The sequence below is a fragment of the Pongo abelii genome, chromosome 10, assembly GCF_028885655.2.
Source record: "Pongo abelii isolate AG06213 chromosome 10, NHGRI_mPonAbe1-v2.0_pri, whole genome shotgun sequence".
Taxonomy (NCBI): domain Eukaryota; kingdom Metazoa; phylum Chordata; class Mammalia; order Primates; family Hominidae; genus Pongo; species Pongo abelii.
Genome location: NC_071995.2, coordinates 7637174 through 7658258, shown reverse-complemented (window position 1 = coordinate 7658258; position 21085 = coordinate 7637174). Strand labels below are relative to the sequence as shown.

Below are 21085 nucleotides of genomic sequence, written 5' to 3'. Positions count from 1 at the left end.
GTAAAACCCAAAACTATAAAAACCCTAGAAGAAAATCTAGGCAATACAATTCAGGACATAGGCATGAGCAAAGATTTCATGATGAAATCACCAAAAGCAATTGCAACAAAAGCAAAAATTGACAAATGGGATCTAACTAAACTAAAGAATTTCTGTAGAGCAAAACAGATTATCATCAGAGTGAACAGGCAACCTACAGAGTGGGAGAAATCTGCAATTTAGCCATCTGACAAAAGTCTAATATCCAGAATCTACAAGGAACTTATACAAATTTATAAGAAAAAAAACCCATTAAAAAGTGGGCAAAGGACATGAACAGACGCTCCTCAAAAGAAGACGTTCATGCAGCCAACAAACATATGAAAAAAAAGCTCAACATCACTATCATTAGACAAATGCAAATCAAAACCACAATGAGATACTGTCTCATGCCAGTCAGAATGGCCATTATTAGAAAGTCAAAAACAACAGATGCTGGTGAGGTTGTGGAGTAATAGGAACACTTTTATGCTGTTGGTGGGAATGCAAATTAGTTCAACCATTGTGGAAGATGGTGTGGTGATTCCTCAAAGATCTAGAACCAGAAATACCATTTGACCCAGCAATCCCATTACTGAGTATATACCCAAAGGAATATAAATTATTCTTTTACAAAGATACATGCACATGTATGTTCATTGCAACACTATTCACAATAATAAGAACATGGAATCAACCCAAATGCCCATTAACGATAGATTGGATAAATAAAATGTGGCACATATACACCATGGAATACTATACAGCCCTAAAAAGGAATGAGATCATGTCCTTTGCAGGGACATGGATGAAGCTGGAAGCCATTATCCTCAGCAAACTAATGCAAGAACAGAAAACCAAACATCGCATGTTCTCATTTATAAGTGGGAGCTGAACAGTGAGATCACATGGACACAGAGATGGGAGCAACATACACTGGGGCCTGTCAGGCGGTGGGGTGGGGGCAGGGAGAGTATTAGGAAAAACAGCTAATGCATGCTGGGCTTAATACCTAGGTGATGGGGTGACAGGTGCGCAAACCACTATGGCATATGTCTACCTATGTAACAAACCTGCACATCCTGCACATATACCCCAGAACAAAAAATAAAAATTTGAGGTAAAAAAGGAAAGTGATAATAAAGATTAGAGCAGGAATAAATGAAATTGAAATAAAGAAAACAATATAAAAGATTAATGAAACAAAAAGTTGCTGTTTTGTTCTCACTCAGAGGTGGGAATTGAACAATGAGAACACTTGGACACAGGAAGGGGAACATCACACACTGGGGCCTGTTGTGGGATGAGGGGTGGGGGGAGGGATAGCATTAGGAGATATACCTAATGTAAATGACAAGTTAATGGGTGCAGCACACCAACATGGCACATGTATACATATGTAACAAACCTGCGCGTTGTGCACATGTACCCTAGAACTTAAAGTAAAATAAAAACAAAAACCAAAAAGAAAATTTAAACAAAATTCATAAACCTTTAAACAGACTAAGGAAAAAAGAGAGAAGATCAAAATAAATAAAATAAGAAATGAAAAAGCAGACATTACAACTAATACTGCAGGAATTCAAAGCATCATTAGTGGCTACTATAAGCAACCAAATGCAAAGGGATGGAAAATCTAGAAGAAATGGACAAATTCCTACACACATACAATCTAGCAATATTATACCAGGAAGGAATCCAAAATCTGAACAGTCCAATAACAAGTAATGGGATTGAAGCCATAATAAAAAGTCTTCCCCTAAAGAGAAGCCCAGAATCTGGTGGCTTCACTGCTGAATTGTACCAAACATTTGAAGAACTAATACCAATTCTACTCAAACTATTCTGAAAAATAGAGGAGAGAATACTTCCAAACTAATTATATGAGGCCAGTATTACCCTGATACCAAAACCAGACAAAGGCACATCAAAAAAAAGAAAGCTACAGGCCAATATCACTAATGAATATTGATGGAACAATTCTCAACAAAATACTAGCAAATGGAATTTAATAACATGTTAGAAAGATCATTCATCATGACCACGTGGGTTTTATCTCTTGAATGAAAGGATGGTTAGGCATATGCAAATCAATGTGATACACCATATCAACAGAATAAAGGATAAAAACCATATGACCATTTCAATTGATGTTGAAAAAGCATTCGATAAAATTCAACTTTATGACAAAAACTCTCAAAAACTGGTTACAGAAGAAATATATCTCAACATAATGAAAGCCATATTTGACAGACCCACAGCTAGTATCATACTGAATGGTGAAAAACTGAAAGCCTTTCATCTGTAATCTGGAAGGCGACAAGGATGCCCACTGTCACCACTATTATTTGACATAGTACGGGAAGTCCTAGCTAGAGCAATCAAACAAGAGAAAGATACAAAGGGTATCCAAATTGGAAAGAGGAAGTCAAATCATTCTTGTTTGCAGGTGATACAGTCTTATATTTGGAAATACCTATAAACTCCACCAAAAATATTAGAACTGATAAACAAATTCAGTAAAGTTGCAGGATATGGAATCAACATATAAAAATCAGTAACATTTCTATATGCCAACAGTAAACAATCCAAAAAAGAAATAAATAAGTAATCTCATTTACAGTAGCCACAAATAAAATTAAATACCTAGGAACCAACTTAACCAAAGGAGTGAAAGATCTTTATAATGAAAACTATAAAACAGTGATGAAAGAAATTGAAGAGAACACCAAAAAATGGGAAGATATTTCAGGTTCATGGATGGGAAGAATCAATATTGCTAAAGTTCCACACTACCCAAAGCAATCTGTATATTCAGTGCAATCCACATCAAGATAGCAATGGCATTATTTACAGAAATAGAAACATATTCTAAAATTTATATGGAACCACAAAAGAGCCAGAATAGCCAAAGCTATCCTAAGCAAAAAGAATAAAACTGGAGGAATCACATTACCTGACTTCAAATTATATTACAGAGCTACAGTAACCAAAACAGCATCATACTGGCATGAAAACAAACACAAAGACCAATAGAACAGAAAAGAGAACCCAGAAATAAATCCAAACACCTATAGTGAACTCATTTTTGACAAAGGTACTAAGAACATACACTAGGGAAAACTGTCCCTTCAATAAATGGTGCTAGGTAAGCTGGATATTCGTATCCAGAAGAATGAAACTAGCCTCCCATCTCTCACCATATACAAAAATTAAATCAAAAAGTACTAAAGACTGAAATCTAAGACCTCAAACTATAAAACTGCCATAAGAAAACATTAGGGAAAATCTTCAGGACATTGGTCTGGGCAAAACTTTATTGAGCAATACCCCACAAGCACAGTCAACCAAAGGATAAATAGACAAATGGGATCACATCAAGTTAAAAAACCTTCTGCACAGTAAAGAAAACAATCAACAAAGTGAAGAGAAAACCCACAAAATGGGAGAATATATTTACTACCTATCTGACAGGGGATTAATTACCAGAATATATAAGGAATTTAAACAGCTGTGTAGGAAAAAATCTAATAATCTGATCAAAAAATGGGCAAAAGATTTGTAGACATTTTTCAGGAAACATACACAAGGCAAACAGGCACATGAAAAGGTGCTCAACATCATTAATCATAAGAGAAAGCAAATCAAAACTACAATGAGATATCATCTCACACCAGTTAAAATGGCTTACATAAAAAAAAAACAGGCAATAAATGCTGAAGAGAAAGTGGAGGAAAGGGAACACTCCTACATTGTTGGTGGGAATGTACATTAGTACAACCACTATGGAGAACAGTTTGGAGGTTTCTCACGAAACGAAAAATTGCGCTACCATATTATCCAGCAATCCCACTGCTTTTGGGCATACACCCAAAAGAAAGAAAATCAGTATATCGAAGAGGTATTTGCACTCCCATGTTTGTTGTAGTACTGTCCACAATAGCTAAGATTTGAAAGCAACTTAAGTGGCCCTCAACAGATTAATGGATAGAGAAAATTTGGTACATATACATAATGGAGTACTATTCTGCCATGATTCTGTACTTTGCAACAACATGGATGGAACTGAAGATCATTATGCTAAGTGAAATAACCCAGGCACAGAAAAGCAAACATGTTCTCACTTATTTGTGGGAACTAAGAGTCAAAACAATCGAAATCATGGACATAGAGAGTAGAAGGATGGTTACCAGAGGCTGGGAAGAGTAGTGGGGAGCTGGGGGTGAGGTGGGGATGGTTAACAGGTACAAAAAAAGTTAGAAAGAATGAATAAGACATACTATTTGATAGCACAAGAGGGTGCTGATAGTTAATAATAACTTAATTGTACATTTTAAAATAACTAAAAGTGTGTAATTGGATTGCTTGTAATACAAAATATAAATGTTTGAGGAGATGAATACTCCATTCTCCATGATGTGATTATTACATATTGCATGCCTGTATCAAAACATGCCATGTGCCTCACAAACATATATGCCTACTCTGCACCCACAAAAATTTTAAAAAATTTAAAAAGATCTTACATAAAATTAAAAAATAAAGCATTGATTATTTGCTTAAATATTTTGTTTTCCATATTTAAGGAAATTTTCTCTTTTAAGCTATGTATAGTTTACAATATAAACAAAGCAATTTGATAAAGTATACTTTTGTGAACAAAGATGAAAGCATTTGCTTTTTCTCCCTACCTGATCTCTCTAAAATTTGGAAACTTCATAAGTGTTTTTATTTTTATGACAATTCGGTTAGTTGAATAAGTCCAATAATAATCTGCTTTCTCTTTATAGCAGGATACAATTGGAAACATTGATTATATTACCAAGGATTTGACTAAAATATCATATTTGAAAATGTGCATAGAATGCCTGACTTCAATGATTCTCAGCCTTACAGTGAGTGAATAAAAATGGTCACTTCCTGGAAGGGCCAGGAACCTTAAAATCGTAGGCAAAATGTAAAGTCAGCCTTGGTTTACATTCCTAGCCTAAAGAGTTATTTAAATCTGAGATTCCTATATGGTATTAGGGAAAGTTATGTTTCTAAAGAAAAGCTATAATATACTTATTATTATATTGCAGCTCTGTGCATTGTTTCTGAATTCTTGTTGTTTAACTATAGACTAGACTAGATCCTGAATTCTTTTAGATTCCTCCAATCCAGCCTTCTTTTTTCCTTTCTTTCTTTCTCTTTCTTTCTTTCTTTCTTTTTCTTTCTTTCTTTCTTTCTTTCTTCCTTTTTCTTTCTTTCTTTCTCTCTCTCTTTCTTTATTTCTTTCTCTTTCTTTCTTAATTCTTTCTCTTTTTTTTTTTGAGACAGAGTTTTGCTCTTGTTGCCTAGGTTGGAGTGCAATGGTGCCATATCAGCTCACTGCAACCTCTGCCTCCCAGGTTCAAGCCATTCTCCTGCCTCAGCCTCCAAAGTAGCTGGGATTACAGGCATGTGCCACCACCCAGCTAATTTTGTGTTTTTAGTAGAGACAGGGTTTCATGTTGGTCAGACTGGTCTTGAACTCCTGACATCAAGTGATCCACCCGCCTCTGCCTGCCAAGATGCTGGGATCACAGGTAAGAGCTGCCACTTCTGGCCCAATCCAGTTTTCTTCCATGGAATTGCTAAAAACAAGAACTGCTCTCTTGCTGAACTCCTATAAGCTGAAACTAGATGAATTTTAAGGAATAAGTCTCATGCTTGATGCTTTGGTCACAAGAAAGTTACCAAACCACCCAATTCCATAATTCCACCTACAAACTAGGATGAGAAGTTGATGTTTCCATGCTGTAGATAGCTTTTCTGAAGATTTCACAATATGACTCTATGTCATAATGAGACTCTTACCCCTCTTAATGCCCACTTTTTTACTTGCGAAGATAATGGTTACTTGATTTATACAATTCGTTGTTCTTAGCCTGGGTTCATGGCTCAAAACCATCATGCAAACTTGGATTGTCATATTAGTATGAATTTTACTTTGTATTTTCCCTTTTAAAACTTCTTATCTCTTACTTGTTAATTTTTTTTCAGAAGTACAATTCCTAGCAAAATAATACTGGCCTAACACTTTGAGATGATAACAAAAAACTATGGAATAGACAAAATTAAACTTTATAATGGACACCATCCAGGTAGACAGCCTAAGAGTCGCTTCCTTCAAAACTCCCTTCTTGCTCTAATGTTACTAAAAGGATTTTGAAACTGACAGCCTCCATTTACTCCCTCCAGTGTGAGATTAGACCAGCAACCTAGAACAGGTTCATCCCAGCACTGAGGGACATCAAAACCTAACTACGAGATGATTGATCAATTATGCTTTTGGAGAAAGATCTTAATCAAAAGGGGAAAATGAGAAAGTTCTCAGAATCCAAATGGAGTCACTAGTGTTCTGTTTGTTTCTTCAAAAAAAAAAAAAAAAGCAAAAACCAAACCAAAACAGAACAAACCCTGACAAATAGAGCTGGGAAGGCTGTGAAGAGAGGGTTCTCATGCATAAATGCCTGATAACAAAAATTATCACAAAAAACTGCAAAAAACACAAGGCCATCACATCCGTACACACAAAAAAATACTTCTGCAAGGACATCTGTCCAGCCATTTCCTGTCTAACCTTGAATTGGTATCACCCTTGTTATTGATCTTTGTAGCCAAGAATAATTACATCAAAATAATCAGGTAATCCTCCTCATTTTTTCTTTAAAAACCTTTGTCTTTCTTCCCTGAACATGCACAAGTTTACAATGGCACGTGTATTCTCATTGCAATGCCCTATTCCTGAATAAATATCATTTTCTTCTAGAAAGCCTCTGTTTGTTATTTAGGTTGACACACATATCCATTTATTTTTTGTTTCTTCTACTTTTGGATTTCAAGTGGACATAATTGAATCAATGATAATCCTTGGGAAATGGAATATTATTATTTGTACATGTATATACTTTATTTGGCTAGTTAGGCAGTCATTTATTCCAGTAATAATTAAACACTGGTGAGCCCACCTCTACATCCCATCATTTCTACCAAACGTCATTGTCACTAAACACTATATGACCTTTCTATAAGGCATTATTACATCTACTTTTGCCCTTTTGTGAGCTCTCTTTTATACCGTAGCCAGAGTCATTGTTGAAAACAGAAATTTGATTATATCACTACTCTGCTTGCCACCCTTCAGGGTCTTCCTTATTACTCTATGTTCTATTTCCATAAATATTTTTGGGAAAGCAAGACTCCCAGTCATAAATCACTCATTGATCTGTAGAGATAGTCAAGGCAGCAAGTAAAGCATAAGTAGATCATATGAAACAAACTCCTGGAATGGAACTTGATACAAACTTTGTCACAAGGCACAAACAAAACAGAAATCCAATTACTAGAAGCAGGCAAAAAAAATCGGAATACGATGAAATCAAAGCTATTAGTCAATAAGCAGCCCACAATGAATGAATTATATGCAATATGCATATGCCATATTATGCCAATGTGTGCGTTTTGTATGTTCCTTGTAAATGACTGAGTTTCCAAATGCATAGCTTAAATTTGTATTCAACATACTAGAATAATAAAGGGGAAATAATCTGAGATAAGAACAAAATTGAGTTAATTAAATAGCAAAGACTTGGAACCAACCCAAATGTCCAACAATGATAGACTGGATTAAGAAAATGTGGCACATATACACCATGGAATACTATGCAGCCATAAAAAATAATGAGTTCATGTCGTTTGTAGGGACATGGATGAAATTGGAAATCATCATTCTCAGTAAACTATCGCAAGAACAAAAAACCAAACACCGCATATTCTCACTAATAGGTGGGAAGTGAACAATGAGAACACATGGACACAGGAAGGGGAACATCACACTCTGGGGACTGTTGTGGGGTGGGGCGAGGGGGGAGGGATAGCATTGGGAGATATACCTAAAGTATAATAATAATAAATAAAAATAAAAAAAAAAAAGAGAGGAGTCAGGGCTGGTGCGGTGGCTCACGCCTGTAATCCCCGAACTTTAGGAGGCCGAGGCAAGCAGATCACTTGAGGTCAGGAGTTTGAGACCCGCCTGGCAACATGGTGAAACCTCCTCTCTACTAAAAATACAAAAGTTAGCTGGGTGTGGTGGCACACGCCTGTAATCCCAGCTACTCAGAGGCTGAGGCAAGAGAATCACTTGAACTGGGAGGCAGAGGTTGCAGTGAGCCAAGATCATGCCACTGCACTCCACCCTGGGCGACAGAGAGAGACTCTGTCTCAAATAATAATAATAAAAATAAAATAAAGAAATGCAGCCTTAAAAAATGTTTTTTGTATCTTGCAAATTTACCGAGTTCATTTATTAGTTCTAACAGCTTTTTTCTTTTTCTTTTTTTTTTTTTGGTAAAGTCTCTAGAGTTTACTATATGTAAGAAAAAAAGAAAATAATAATAATGTTATTCAGTGCTTGGTTGAACCTAAGAAAAAAAAAGTTGAACTTGAGGTTTCTCAGCATTCTAAAGAGGCTATATATTGGACAAATTAAGAAGAGAGCACACATTCTGTCTTGTTGGGTGGTAGAAAACTGAGTAAGAAAAAGGCATGGGCTTGTTCCAGAATTTACATAATAATACCATACACCTGCAATTTATATGTAGAGATTTTCAACGCAGCAATACAGAAACTTATTTCACTATTAAAAACCTATCTGACTTTGACAAAATTAGTGACTTTATTCCAAAAAGGGACACAATGAGATTACTAACAAGCTTCAAATCTATTCCAAAATTCAGAACAAGTTTCAAAATCTGATACCATTCCCTTTATTTATTCCTCTTCTTTTTCTCATTCCCCATGGATATGCCCACATAAAAATGTCACAGATTTCTGAGTAAATCATCTGCTAACCTCCTGGTCCACTCAACATTTTTGTATCTTCAGCTTCCCCCAAGCCTGGCCCTTTTTGGAGGGTTTGACCTGTACCACAATTGTTGTAAACCTTAAAGATTGAGCTGCTGGTGGACTTCTCTCTTTCTTTTGTCCTCCACCAATAATAGCTCACAAAGATTTTTAAAAACATCTTTATTGAAGCATAGTTAATATACAATAAGCTGCACATATTTAAAGTGTTCAATTAGTTTAGTTTTGACGTATGTGTATACCTGTGAAATTATCAACACAATCAAGACAATGAACATATCAATTACTCCAAAAAACTTCATCATGATTACCCCTCATTGTGATTCTTTCCTTGCACTCCTTCCCATCCATCTCTAAGCAACCACTGCATCTCATCACAGTCGATTAATTTTCACTTTCCAGAATTCTATATAAATAGAATCATGCGGTATAAGATTTGTAAGAATATACTGTCCAACACTGCTATTGAAATTAACCTATTTTCTACTTTTACAGCACCAATAACAATTAGCTTTTAGACTTTATCTTTTGCCATTAACTAGACTTGCACACTTAATCACAACATTTTACAAGAGTAAAATTTCACAGTCTCTTTCACTGTGTCATAAAATACCATAAGAAGGAATCAATTTGGCTTCCCCAATACCAAATCTGTATTAGTTAGGGTCCTTCAGAGAGGCGGATTCAGTAAGATATATATATAGACATTGAGAGACAATTTATTAGGGGAATAGGCTTGCATAATTTTGGTGGCTGAGAAGTCCCGTGATAGGCTTTCTGTAAGCTGAAGACCATGGGATGACTGTAGCATGACTCAGCCCAAGTCCAAAGGCCTCAGCACCAGGGAAGCCCGTGGTGTAACTCTCAGTCTGAGGCCAAAAGTCTTAGCATTCCGGAGCCACTCCAGATGTAAGTGCTGAAGTCGAAAGGCCAGTGAACCTGCAGTTCTGCTGCCCAAAGTAGCACAAGAAAAGTCTGTCCCAGCTCTCAGAGAGACACCAATTTTCCTTCTGTATTTGTTCTCTCTGGATCCCTGATGTAGGCCAGCGCTGAGGGAAGATCTTCCCCACCTAGTCCACTCAGACTCACACACTAATCTTATGCATTATTTTGGATGTGTCTGGAAGCACTCTTACAGACACATGAAAAATAATGCTTTATCAAGTGTCTAGATAGTCCTTAATCCAATCAAGTTGACACCTAAAATTATGTCTATAAATCCACTCCTTGTCAACTTGGCACCCATACTTAATTGCATCTCCTTAAACTATATTTAATTTCCAAATAAAGACAATACCAAGGGAATAGTTCCACCTAACATGTTGTAATCAGCAGAATGCAACTATCCTGTATGCAACCAAAAATATACTGATCTGTTCCCCAGAATTCAACTTTCAGAATTTCAACATTCTGAATTGTAATCTTTGCAATTTTTGATGTTAGGAAATTTTAGATTTCAGAGATGTTGATCTTTAGGGATTTTGAACTTTGGGATTTTAACATTTAGGATTATGGCATTTGTAATTGCATGTTTTGAGATTATAATCAGCACTCCCCCCAACCCCCCAGAAAAGAAACTATACAACATAGACTCCGAGTTTTATAAACAGCAATTTATTTCTTTGTTTTGGAGGCTGGAAGTCCAAGATCAAGATGCTGTCAGATTCAGTGTCTGGTGAGAGTCCACTTCCAGGATTATAGATTACCATTTTTTACCTGTACTTCACACGGCAAAAGGGATGAATCATCTCTCAGGGATCTCTTTCATGAGGGCAATAACCCCATTCATGAAGGCAGAGCCCTCATGACCTAATTATCTCCCAAAGGCCCTACCTACTAATACCTTGGAGGTTAGGATTTCAACATATGAATTTTGAGAAGACACAAACATTTAGACAATAGCACTAAGTAATATTTTGTTTAATTCCAGACATTGTAAACTAAACTTTGCTGAGTTTTAAATTATTTTTATTGCTTTAGATATTCTAACGTTTAGTCTACAGTGCTGTTATATTCTTGGAAACAATTTGATTCTTTGGGTCTTGCCTTTAAAATTTGTTAGGTGGGATCTAATCAGCAAGTAGCTAAGGCTAATCATTTCCCACCACTGTGGTAATACTCATCTGTGAACTTTACCCAATACCCCATGAATTGTGAGTTTTCCATGTGAACAGTCACTTTTCCTGGCCCTGTGTGTAACTCTAATCCTTTCATTATTCTTTCCCCAGGCTCAGGTAATTTGCTCACATGCATGCACTTAACACTACTCAGCTGAATACTCAAAGGGGACTCTACAGATATTCAGCTCTCTCTCCTTGCCTCCTCCCTACTCTCTCTCTCTCTTTCTCTCTCTCTGTCTCTTTCTTCTTGCAAGTTTCTCCTCCGTGAGACTCTTTGCTGTGAATTCTAGCCACCTTAGTCTCCCAGATTCTCAGCTGCTTCTCCCCAACTCTGGGACTCCTCTGATCATTCTCTGGGTTTCCTATTCCATGGTAGCCTGGAAACTATCTCAAGGCAGTAAACTCAGCTTAGCTTCTCATCTCTCATGGATCACTATCTTTGAGATCCAGGCAACAACTCTTCTTGTTGCCTCATTTTCAGTGTCTTGAAAATCATTGTTACACATGTTTGGTTTTGTTTTTAGTTGTTTCAGGTGGGACAGTAAACACACTTCCTGTTTCTTCATTTTGAATAAAAGCAAAAATGTCTTGTTCACCTAGCTTTTTAATTTTGCACCAATCTATTTCTTCCATTTTTCTACTATATCTTTTCAATTGGGCTCTTATTCTATTAGATTTTTGCTATAATATTCACTTTCACTGCATTTAATCTTGCTTTTATTTCCATTTTTACCCTGGCCACCAATCATCCTCAAAGTTGCTACCAAGATGAGATATGTAAAAGACAAAGAAATTTAATACTCATGTTTCAAACTATTTAATGTCATTACTTGCCTACAGCGTAAAATTATAATTCTTTAACATGGTATATAAAACTCCTTTTCATGTAGTCCTTGTTTACCTCAGCAATAATAACAACACTGTCAACAACAACAACAAAATAGGTAATATTGAGCCTAGCATCTGGCAGGGACTGGTAGATGTCTTTTTGAAAAAAACGCAGTTCCTATCCTGGTATCTTAAGACTAGCAAGTAAGATAAACAATAAATATAAAAATATAATTGGGAGGGGTGGAGCCAAGATGGCCAAATAGGAACAGCTCTGGTCTACAGCTCCCAGCGTGAGTGACGCAGAAGATGGGTGATTTCTGCATTTCCATCTGAGGTACCAGGTACATCTCACTAGGGAGTGCCAGACAGTGAGTGCAGGACAGTGGGTGCAGTGCACCGTGTGCGAGCCAAAGCAGGGTGAGGCATTGTCTCACTAGAGAAGCGCAAGGGGTCAGGGAGTTCCCTTTCCTAGTCAAAGAAAGGGGTGACAGACGGCACCTGGAAAATCGGGTCACTCCCACCCTAATACTGTGCTTTTCCAATGGGCTTAAAAAACGGCACACCAGGAGATTATATCCTGCACCTGGCTCAGAAGATCCTATGCCCACGGAGTCTTGCTGATTGCTAGCACAGCAGTCTGAGATCGAACTGCAAGGTGGCAGCAAGGCTGGGGGAGGGGCGCCTGCCATTGCCCAGGCTTGATTAGGTAAACAAAGCAGCCGGGAAGCTCGAACTGGGTGGAGCCCACCACAGCTCAAGGAGGCCTGCCTGCCTCTGTAGGCTCCACCTCTGGGGGCAGGGCACAGAGAAACAAAAAGACAGCAGTAACCTCTGCAGACTTAAATGTCCCTGTCTGACAGCTTTGAAGAGAGTAGTGGTTCTTCCAGCACGCAGTTGGAGATCTGAGAACATGCAGACTGCCTCCTCAAGTGGGTCCTTGACCCCCAAGCAGCCTAACTGGGAGGCACCTCCCAGTAGGGGCAGACCGACACCTCACACGGCCAGGTACTCCTCTGAGACAAAACTTCCAGAGGAAAGATCAGGCAGCAGCATTTGCAGTTCACCAAGATCTGCTGTTCTACAGCCACCGCTGTTCTACAGCCACCGCTGTTCTGCACCCACCGCTGCTGATACCCAGGCAAACAGCATCTGGAGTGGACCTCTAGCAAACTCCAACAGACCTGCAGCTGAGGGTCCTGTCTGTTAGAAGGAAAACTAACAAACAGAAAGGATATCCACACCAAAAACCCTTCTGTATGTCACCATCATCAAAGACCAAAAGTAGATAAAACCACAAAGATGGGGAAAAAACAGAGCAGAAAAACTGGAAACTCTAAAAATCAGAGGGCCTCTCCTCCTCAAAAGGAACACAGCTCCTCACCAGCAACGGAACAAAGCTAGATGGAGAATGACTTTGACGAGCTGAGAGAAGAACTCTTCAGACGATCGAACTACTCTGAGCTACAGGAGGAAATTCAAACCAATGGCAAAGAAATTAAAAACTGTGAAACAAAAATTAGACTAATGGATAACTAGAATAACCAATGGAGAGAAGTCCTTAAAGGAGCTTATGGAGCTGAAAGCTAAGGCTCGAGAACTACGTGAAGAATGCAGAAGCCTCAGGAGCCGATGCGATCAACTAGAAGAAAGGGTATCAGTGATGGAAGATGAAATGAATGAAATGAAGCGAGAAGGGAAGTTTAGAGAAAAAAGAATAAAAAGAAACGAACAAAGCCTCCAAGAAATATGGGACTATGGGAAAAGACCAAATCTACGTCTGATTGGTGTACCTGAAAGTGACGAGGAGAATGGAACCAAGTTGGAAAACACTCTGCAGGATATTATCCAGGAGAACTTCCCCAATCTAGCAAGGCAGGCCAACATTCAGATTCAGGAAATACAGAGAACACCACAAAGATACTCCTCGAGAAGAGCAACTCCAAGACACATAATTGTCAGATTCACCAAAGTTGAAATGAAGGAAAAAATGTTAAAGGCAGCCAGAGAGAAAGGTCGGGTAATCCACAAAGGGAAGCCCATCAGACTAACAGCCGATCTCTCGGCAGAAACTCCACAAGCCAGAAGAGAGAGGGGGCCAATATTCAACATTCTTAAAGACAAGAATTTTCAACCCAGAATTTCATATCCAGCCAAACTAAGCTTCATAAGTGAAGGAGAAATAAAATACTTTACAGACAAGCAAATGCTGAGAGATTTTGTCACCACTAGCCTTGCCCTAAAAGAGCTCCTGAAGGAAGCACTAAACATAGAAAGGAACAACTGGTACCAGCCACTGCAAAAACATGCCAAAATGTAAAGACCATCAAGGCTAGGAAGAAACCGCATCAACTAATGAGCAAAATAACCAGCTAACGTCAAAATGACAGGACCAAATACACACATACCAATATTAACTTTAAATGTAAATGGACTAAATGCTCCAATTAAAAGACACAGACTGGCAAATGGGGTAAAGAGTCAAGACCCATCAGTGTGCTGTATTCAGAAAACCCATCTCACATGCAGAGACACACATAGGCTCAAAATAAAAGGGTGGAGGAAGATCTACCAAGCAAATGGAAAACAAAAAAAGGCAGGGGTTGCAATCCTACACTCTGATAAAACAGACTTTAAACCAACAAAGATCAAAAGAGACAAAGAAGGCCATTACATAATGGTAAAGGGATCAATTCAACAAGAAGAGCTAACTATCCTAAATATATATGCACCCAATACAGGAGCACCCAGATTCAAAAGCAAGCCCTGAGTGACCTACAAAGAGACTTAGACTCCCACACAATAATAATGGGAGACTTTAACACCCCACTGTCAATATTAGACAGATCAATGAGACAGAAAGTTAACAAGGATACCCAGGAATTGAACTCAGCTCTGCACCAAGCGGACCTAATAGACATCTACAGAACTCTCCACCCCAAATCAACAGAATATACATTTTTTTCAGCACCACACCACACCTATTCCAAAATTGACCACATACTTGGAAGTAAAGCACTCCTCAGCAAATGTAAAAGAACAGAAATTATAACAAACTGTCTCTCAGACCACAGTGCAATCAAACTAGAACTCAGAATAAAGAAAATCACTCAAAACTGCTCAACTACATGGAAACTGAACAACCTGCTCCTGAATGACTACTGGGTACATAACAAAATGAAGGCAGAAATAAAGATGTTCTTTGAAACCAACGAGAACAAAGACACGACATACCAGAATCTCTGGGACACATTCAAAGCAGTGTGTAGAGGGAAATTTATAGCACTAAATGCCCACAAGAGAAAGCAGGAAAGATCCAAAATTGACACCCTAACATCACAATTAAAAGAACTAGAAAAGCAAGAGCAAAGACATTCAAAAGCTAGCAGAAGGCAAGAAATAACTAAAATCGACCAGAACTGAAGGAAATAGAGACACAAAAAACCCTTCAAAAAATTAATGAATCCAGGAGCTGGTTTTTTGAAAAGATCAACAAAGTCGATAGACCGCTAGGAAGACTATTAAAGAAGAAAAGAGAGAAGAATCAAATAGACGCAATAAAAACTGATAAAGGGGATATCACCACCAATCTCACTGAAATACAAACTACCGTCAGAGAATACTATAAACACCTCTACGCAAATAAACTAGAAAATCTAGAAGAAATGGATAAATTCCTCGACACATACACTCTCCCAAGACTAAACCAGGAAGAAGTTGAATCTCTGAAAAGACCAATAACAGGATCTGAAATTGTGGCAATAATCAATAGCTTACCAACCAAAAAAAGTCCAGGACCAGATGGATTCACAGCCGAATTCTACCAGAGGTACAAGCAGGAGCTGGTACCATTCCTTCTGAAACTATTCCAATCAATAGAAAAAGAGGGAATCCTCCCTAACTCATTTTATGAGGCCAGCATCATCCTGATACCACAGCCTGGCAGAGACACAACCAAAAAAGAGAATTTTAGACCAATATCCTTGATGAACATTGATGCAAAAATCCTCAATAAAATACTGGCAAACCGAATCCAGCAGCACATCAAAAAGCTTATCCACCATGTTCAAGTGGGCTTCATCCCTGTGATGCAAGTCTGGTTCAACATATGCAAATCAATAAATGTAATCCAGCATATAAACAGAACCAAAGACAAAAACCACATGATTATCTCAATAGATGCAGAAAAGGCCTTTGACAAAATTCAACAACGCTTCATGCTAAAAACTCTCAATGAATTAGGTATTGATGGGATCTCAAAATAATAAGAGCTATCTATGACAAACCCACAGCCAATATCATACTGAATGGGCAAAAACTGGAAGCATTCCCTTTGAAAACTGGCACAAGACAGGGATGCCCTCTCTCACCACTCATATTCAACATAGTGTTGGAAGTTCTGGCCAGGGCAATCAGGCAGGAGAAAGAAATAAAGGGTATTCAATTAGGAAAAGAGGAAGTCAAATTGTCATTGTTTGCAGATGACATGATTGTATATCTAGAAAACCCCAGTGTCTCAGCCCAAAATCTCCTTAAGCTGATAAGCAACTTCAGCAAAGTCTCAGGATACAAAATCAATGTACAAAAATCACAAGCATTCTTATACACCAGTAACAGACAAACAGAGAGCCAAATCATGAGTGAACTCCCATTCACAATTGCTTCAAAGAGAATAAAATACCTAGGAATCCAACTTACAAGGGACATGAAGGACCTCTTCAAGGAGAACTATAAACCACTGCTCAAGGAAATAAAAGAGGATACAAACAAATGGACGAACATTCCATGCTCATGGGTAGGAAGAATCAATATTGTGAAAATGGCCATACTGCCCATGGTAATTTATAGATTCAATGCCATTCCCATCAAGCTACCAATGACTTTCTTCACAGAATTGGAAAAAACTACTTTAAAGTTCATATGGAACCAAAAAAGAGCCCGCATTGCCAAGTCAATCCTAAGCCAAAAGAACAGAGCCGGAGGCATCATGCTACCTGACCTCTAACTATACTACAAGGCAACAGTAACCAAAATAGCATGGTACTGGTACCAAAACAGAGATATAAATCAACAGAACAGAACAGAGCCCTCACAAATAATTCCACATATCTACAACCATCTGATCTTTGACAAACCTGAGAAAAACAAGCAATGGGGAAAGGATTCCCTATTTAATAAATGGTGCTGGGAAAACTGGCTAGTCTTATGTAGAAAGCTGAAACTGGATCCCTTCCTTACACCTCATACAAAAATTAATTCAAGATGGATTAAAGACTTCAATGTTAGACCTAAAACCATAAAAACCCTAGAAGAAAACCTAGGCAATACCATTCAGGACATAGGCTTGGGCAAGGACTTCATGTCTAAAACACCAAAAGCAATGGCAACAAAAGCCAAAATTGACAAATGGGATCTAATTAAACTAAAGAGCTTCTGCACAGCAAAAGAAACTATCTTCAGAGTGAACAGGCAACCGACAGAATGGGAGAAAATTTTTACAATCTACCCATCTGACAAAGGGCTAATATCCAGAATCTACAATGAACTCCAACTAATTTACAAGAAAAAAAACAAACAACCCCATCAAAAAGTGGGCAAAGGATATGAACAGACACTTCTCAAAAGAAGACGTTTATGCAGCCAAAAAACACATGAAAAAAAGCTCATCATCACTGGCCATCAGAGAAATGCAAATCAAAACCACGATGAGATACCATCTCACACCAGTTAGAATGACGATCATTAAAAAGTCAGGAAACAACAGGTGCTGGAGAGGATGTGGAGAAATAGGAACACTTTTACACTGTTGGTGGGACTGTAAACTAGTTCAACCATTGTGGAAGTCAGTGTGGCGATTCCTCAGGGATCTAGAACTAGAAATACCATTTGACCCAGCCATCCCATTACTGGGTATATACCCAGAGGACTATAAATCATGCTGCTATAAAGACACATGCACACGTATGTTTATTGTGGCACTATTCACAATAGCAAAGACTTGGAACCAACCCAAATGTCCAACAATGATAGACTGGATTAAGAAAATGTGGCACATATACACCATGGAATACTATGCAACTATAAAAAATGAGGAGTTCATGTCCTTTGTAGGGACATGGATGAAACTGGAAACCATCATTCTCAGCAAACTATCTCAAGGACAAAAAACCAAACACTGCATGTTCTCGCTTATAGGTGAGAATTGAACAATGAGAACACATGGACACAGGAAGGGGAACATCACACTCTGGGGACTGTCTTGGGGTGGGGGAACGGGGGAGGGATAGCATTAGGAGATATACCTAGTTCTAAATGACGAGTTAATGGGTGCAGCACACCAACATGGCACAGGTATACATATGTAACAAACCTGCACATTGTGCACATGTACCCTAAAACTTAAAGTATAATAATAATAAAAGAAAAAATATATATATAATTGACAACCCTCATAAGTACAGGCTATCATGAGTGCATATTTTCTGGGGTCTTTCAGGGTTAGAGTTCTTTCTCCTAGTGAAGGGAGGTTTAACTGAGAAAGTATACATGAGTAAGAGTTATCTTAGAGAAAGGTACTGGTAGGGAGGCAGTAAACACAGAAGGAGCAGTAGGTCTGACATACCATGAGGCAGGGAGAGATTTGGCATGCCCAAGAAATGGAAGAAAACTGGGGTGCCTTTGTTGACTGGGTTCTAGTGAATGTCTCTTTGGAAGGCTGGAGATGCTTTTTAATTCCCCATTTCAGGCCCGTCGCTAACACCTGACAATATGTATGCCATGATGAACTATTAGTAGTTCTTTTGAGCTTATATGTTTTTATATACAAATATTCATTTGTATGTGCTATTTCTTATGCCTTAAACTCCTTTATCATTTGTCCCTTTGGCAATGTTTTTCTCATCTTTTAGGACACAATTTAAGCCTCTCCTCACAGAAAATAGTTTTCTGACTGTTCATTCCTTTCTCTCAGTAGATAGGACTACTTTGTCCATTATTTTTAACCCTGCACTTTAGCTTTATGTTCATTGTCGTTATCATATGTGTTTCTCTTACTTGAGTCTGAGTTATATAGAGCTAAAACCATGTGTTGCTGATTTTTGTTTCACCATTTGTAATATCAGTAATAGTCATGGCTAATTCTCTTGGTGTACTTCATCCCATTAGAAAAGAAATGACAAATGCTGTGTCTCAACAACTTACACAAAATTACTCATTAGACACATTTGGTTATGGAAATAAAATTAAAAGTGGATATAATAAAACGTTATTTAATTATGTTTTGCCTGTTTTGCTTTAGTTTTTTACATAATTTTTCTACATGACAATTAGTAATTTTTTGTGTGTCTTATATGTTTGTCCAAAATGAAGTTCAAAAATGTAAAATATTTAATTCAGCAACAGCAGCAGATGAGTTAGTATTTCCTCTAATTTTTTGAAATCTGTGGGAAGTGTTTCCCAATTTCCTTTGGTTGTTTCATGTTCTATATTCAAGAAAACATGAGTATGAAATGGAACCTCAGCTCTTTCAATGACTTCCCTTTTTGGGTTGACTCCGCCTCCATATGTAGCCTTTTCATTTTCATGAAAGTGAAGTGATTTTTAGGATTCTTAGTTGTTTTCTTTAGAAGAACATTTCTAGAGAATAATACAAGAAGATTTAGGAATCATTGAAGTTATAAACCTTTGGAATGAGCAAACTCAGAATGGTGCTACTTGAAGACTCTGGATTTGCTGGTAAAAGCTTCTCATTTATTTTACATTTCCCCTTTAATGGGGTGTATAATTATTATGACAGTCAATGGATGTGATTTAAAAGTGATTGGCATCAGGAGAGTAAGGAGTGGAAAAAGGACATAGGCTTATATGGCAGCACCTTTGATCTGCCATAGACTCAAAATTGAAGATGTGATATAGGAATCAGAGTTGGCATTAATTTTGTAAAACTGCTGAGGTGAAATTAAGTCAGGAACTAAAGTTAACTGAAATGTATTGAGTATGAAAAAATAGTTGTTAGAAAAGATAGAATATGCAGAAAGGAATATTGATAGAGAGTTAATTACATAAAGAAGGTTATCTACTCTGATAAGTGAGTTATCTATTTCAAGACTTATTTGGACATGTTAAAATCATTTAGCATTTTTAGTTTTAAATTAGTGTTGGGTTAGAGTAACGAGAAGATATGAAAGTAATAACAGCATTAAAGAGTGTATTATGTGATAATGATACAGGTAGAGATGACAAGATTTAATATTTGAGTTTTTCAGATATGAATATCATCACTTAGGTATTGTTCTGCTAGCTACTATTTGGCAAGCATCAAGCCAGGTACTGGTGAAATTATGGTGAACATGATAGATATAATTCATTTACTCATGGAACTTATCCTCTATCAGTGCAGCTAGGTAGTCTTAAAGATGGGGGCATCCGTGATTGAATATCGAGGTGGTTAGGGAATAGAGAAATCTCAGGATACCTTCCCAGTGCCTGCTGGGGGAATTGTCCACTACTAAGTTTCATTGATGTTGTTTCCATTTTCCGGGTTTTAAGGGTTGCCCTTGCAATTCTCGTTTCCACCACCAACCTTCTTCTAATCTGTCACCTCTAGGTTGCCTATAAACATGAACATTTTCAAAGCTATTTCACTGAAACTATATGAGCCTGGGTATGAATGTTTCCTGCCTGCCTTGCAATTTAGAAGGAAGAGTTTTCTGTCTTGGTTTGAGCTTCTTTGTTAATTAACCTCTGAAACCATCTATCTTCTCCAAAGTCTCTTTTTGGGAAGATGCTACTTTTGCCCTCTTTTCTTTTTCACAGACTTCAGAAGACATTTTGTCAACTTGAGTCCCTTCACCATTGCTGTGGTCTTACTTCTCAGTGCCTGTTTTGTCACCAGTTCTCTTGGTGAGTACTTTGTCAAATTTACTTACAGCCTTAGCGCACTCTGACAAGAACAGTTAAAAGGCAAACAATTTTTCTGAAGGCCGAGTAGCATCTAAAAACTAGGTGACATGCTCCATGTATTCAAAGGATCAGATATTATTAAAAGCACACAATAAAAATCTAACCATGCAACACCAAAATATTAGCATGGTTCCTCACCAAATGAAATAAACTCACAGGAGAGAAATGAATTTTACTTAAAGATTAGAAATAATGCTGAACTGAAAAATAGGAAAGAATACAAAGGAGGAGAAACTTCAGAATCATTAGAACAAAAGTGAATTTGGGAAACA

General features: G+C 37.6%; 1 protein-coding gene across 5 annotated transcripts in view; it reads left to right on the top strand.

Annotated features, from left to right (window-relative positions):
• CD163 (CD163 molecule) overlaps positions 1–21085 on the top strand; it is a 116684-nt gene that overhangs the window by 64279 nt on the left and 31320 nt on the right. For 3 of the 5 annotated variants that reach the window (XM_024257168.3, XM_024257167.3, XM_024257165.3), the window contains exons 1-2: positions 19437–19586; positions 20667–20753. In XM_024257168.3, coding sequence (XP_024112936.1) covers positions 19541–19586; positions 20667–20753 — 133 coding nt within the window. In that variant the 5' untranslated portion in view covers positions 19437–19540. Of the gene's footprint in view, positions 1–19435; positions 19587–20666; positions 20754–21085 lie in introns of those variants that run through there. The other 2 variants (XM_054526750.2, XM_054526751.2) reach the window with 2 other exon arrangements.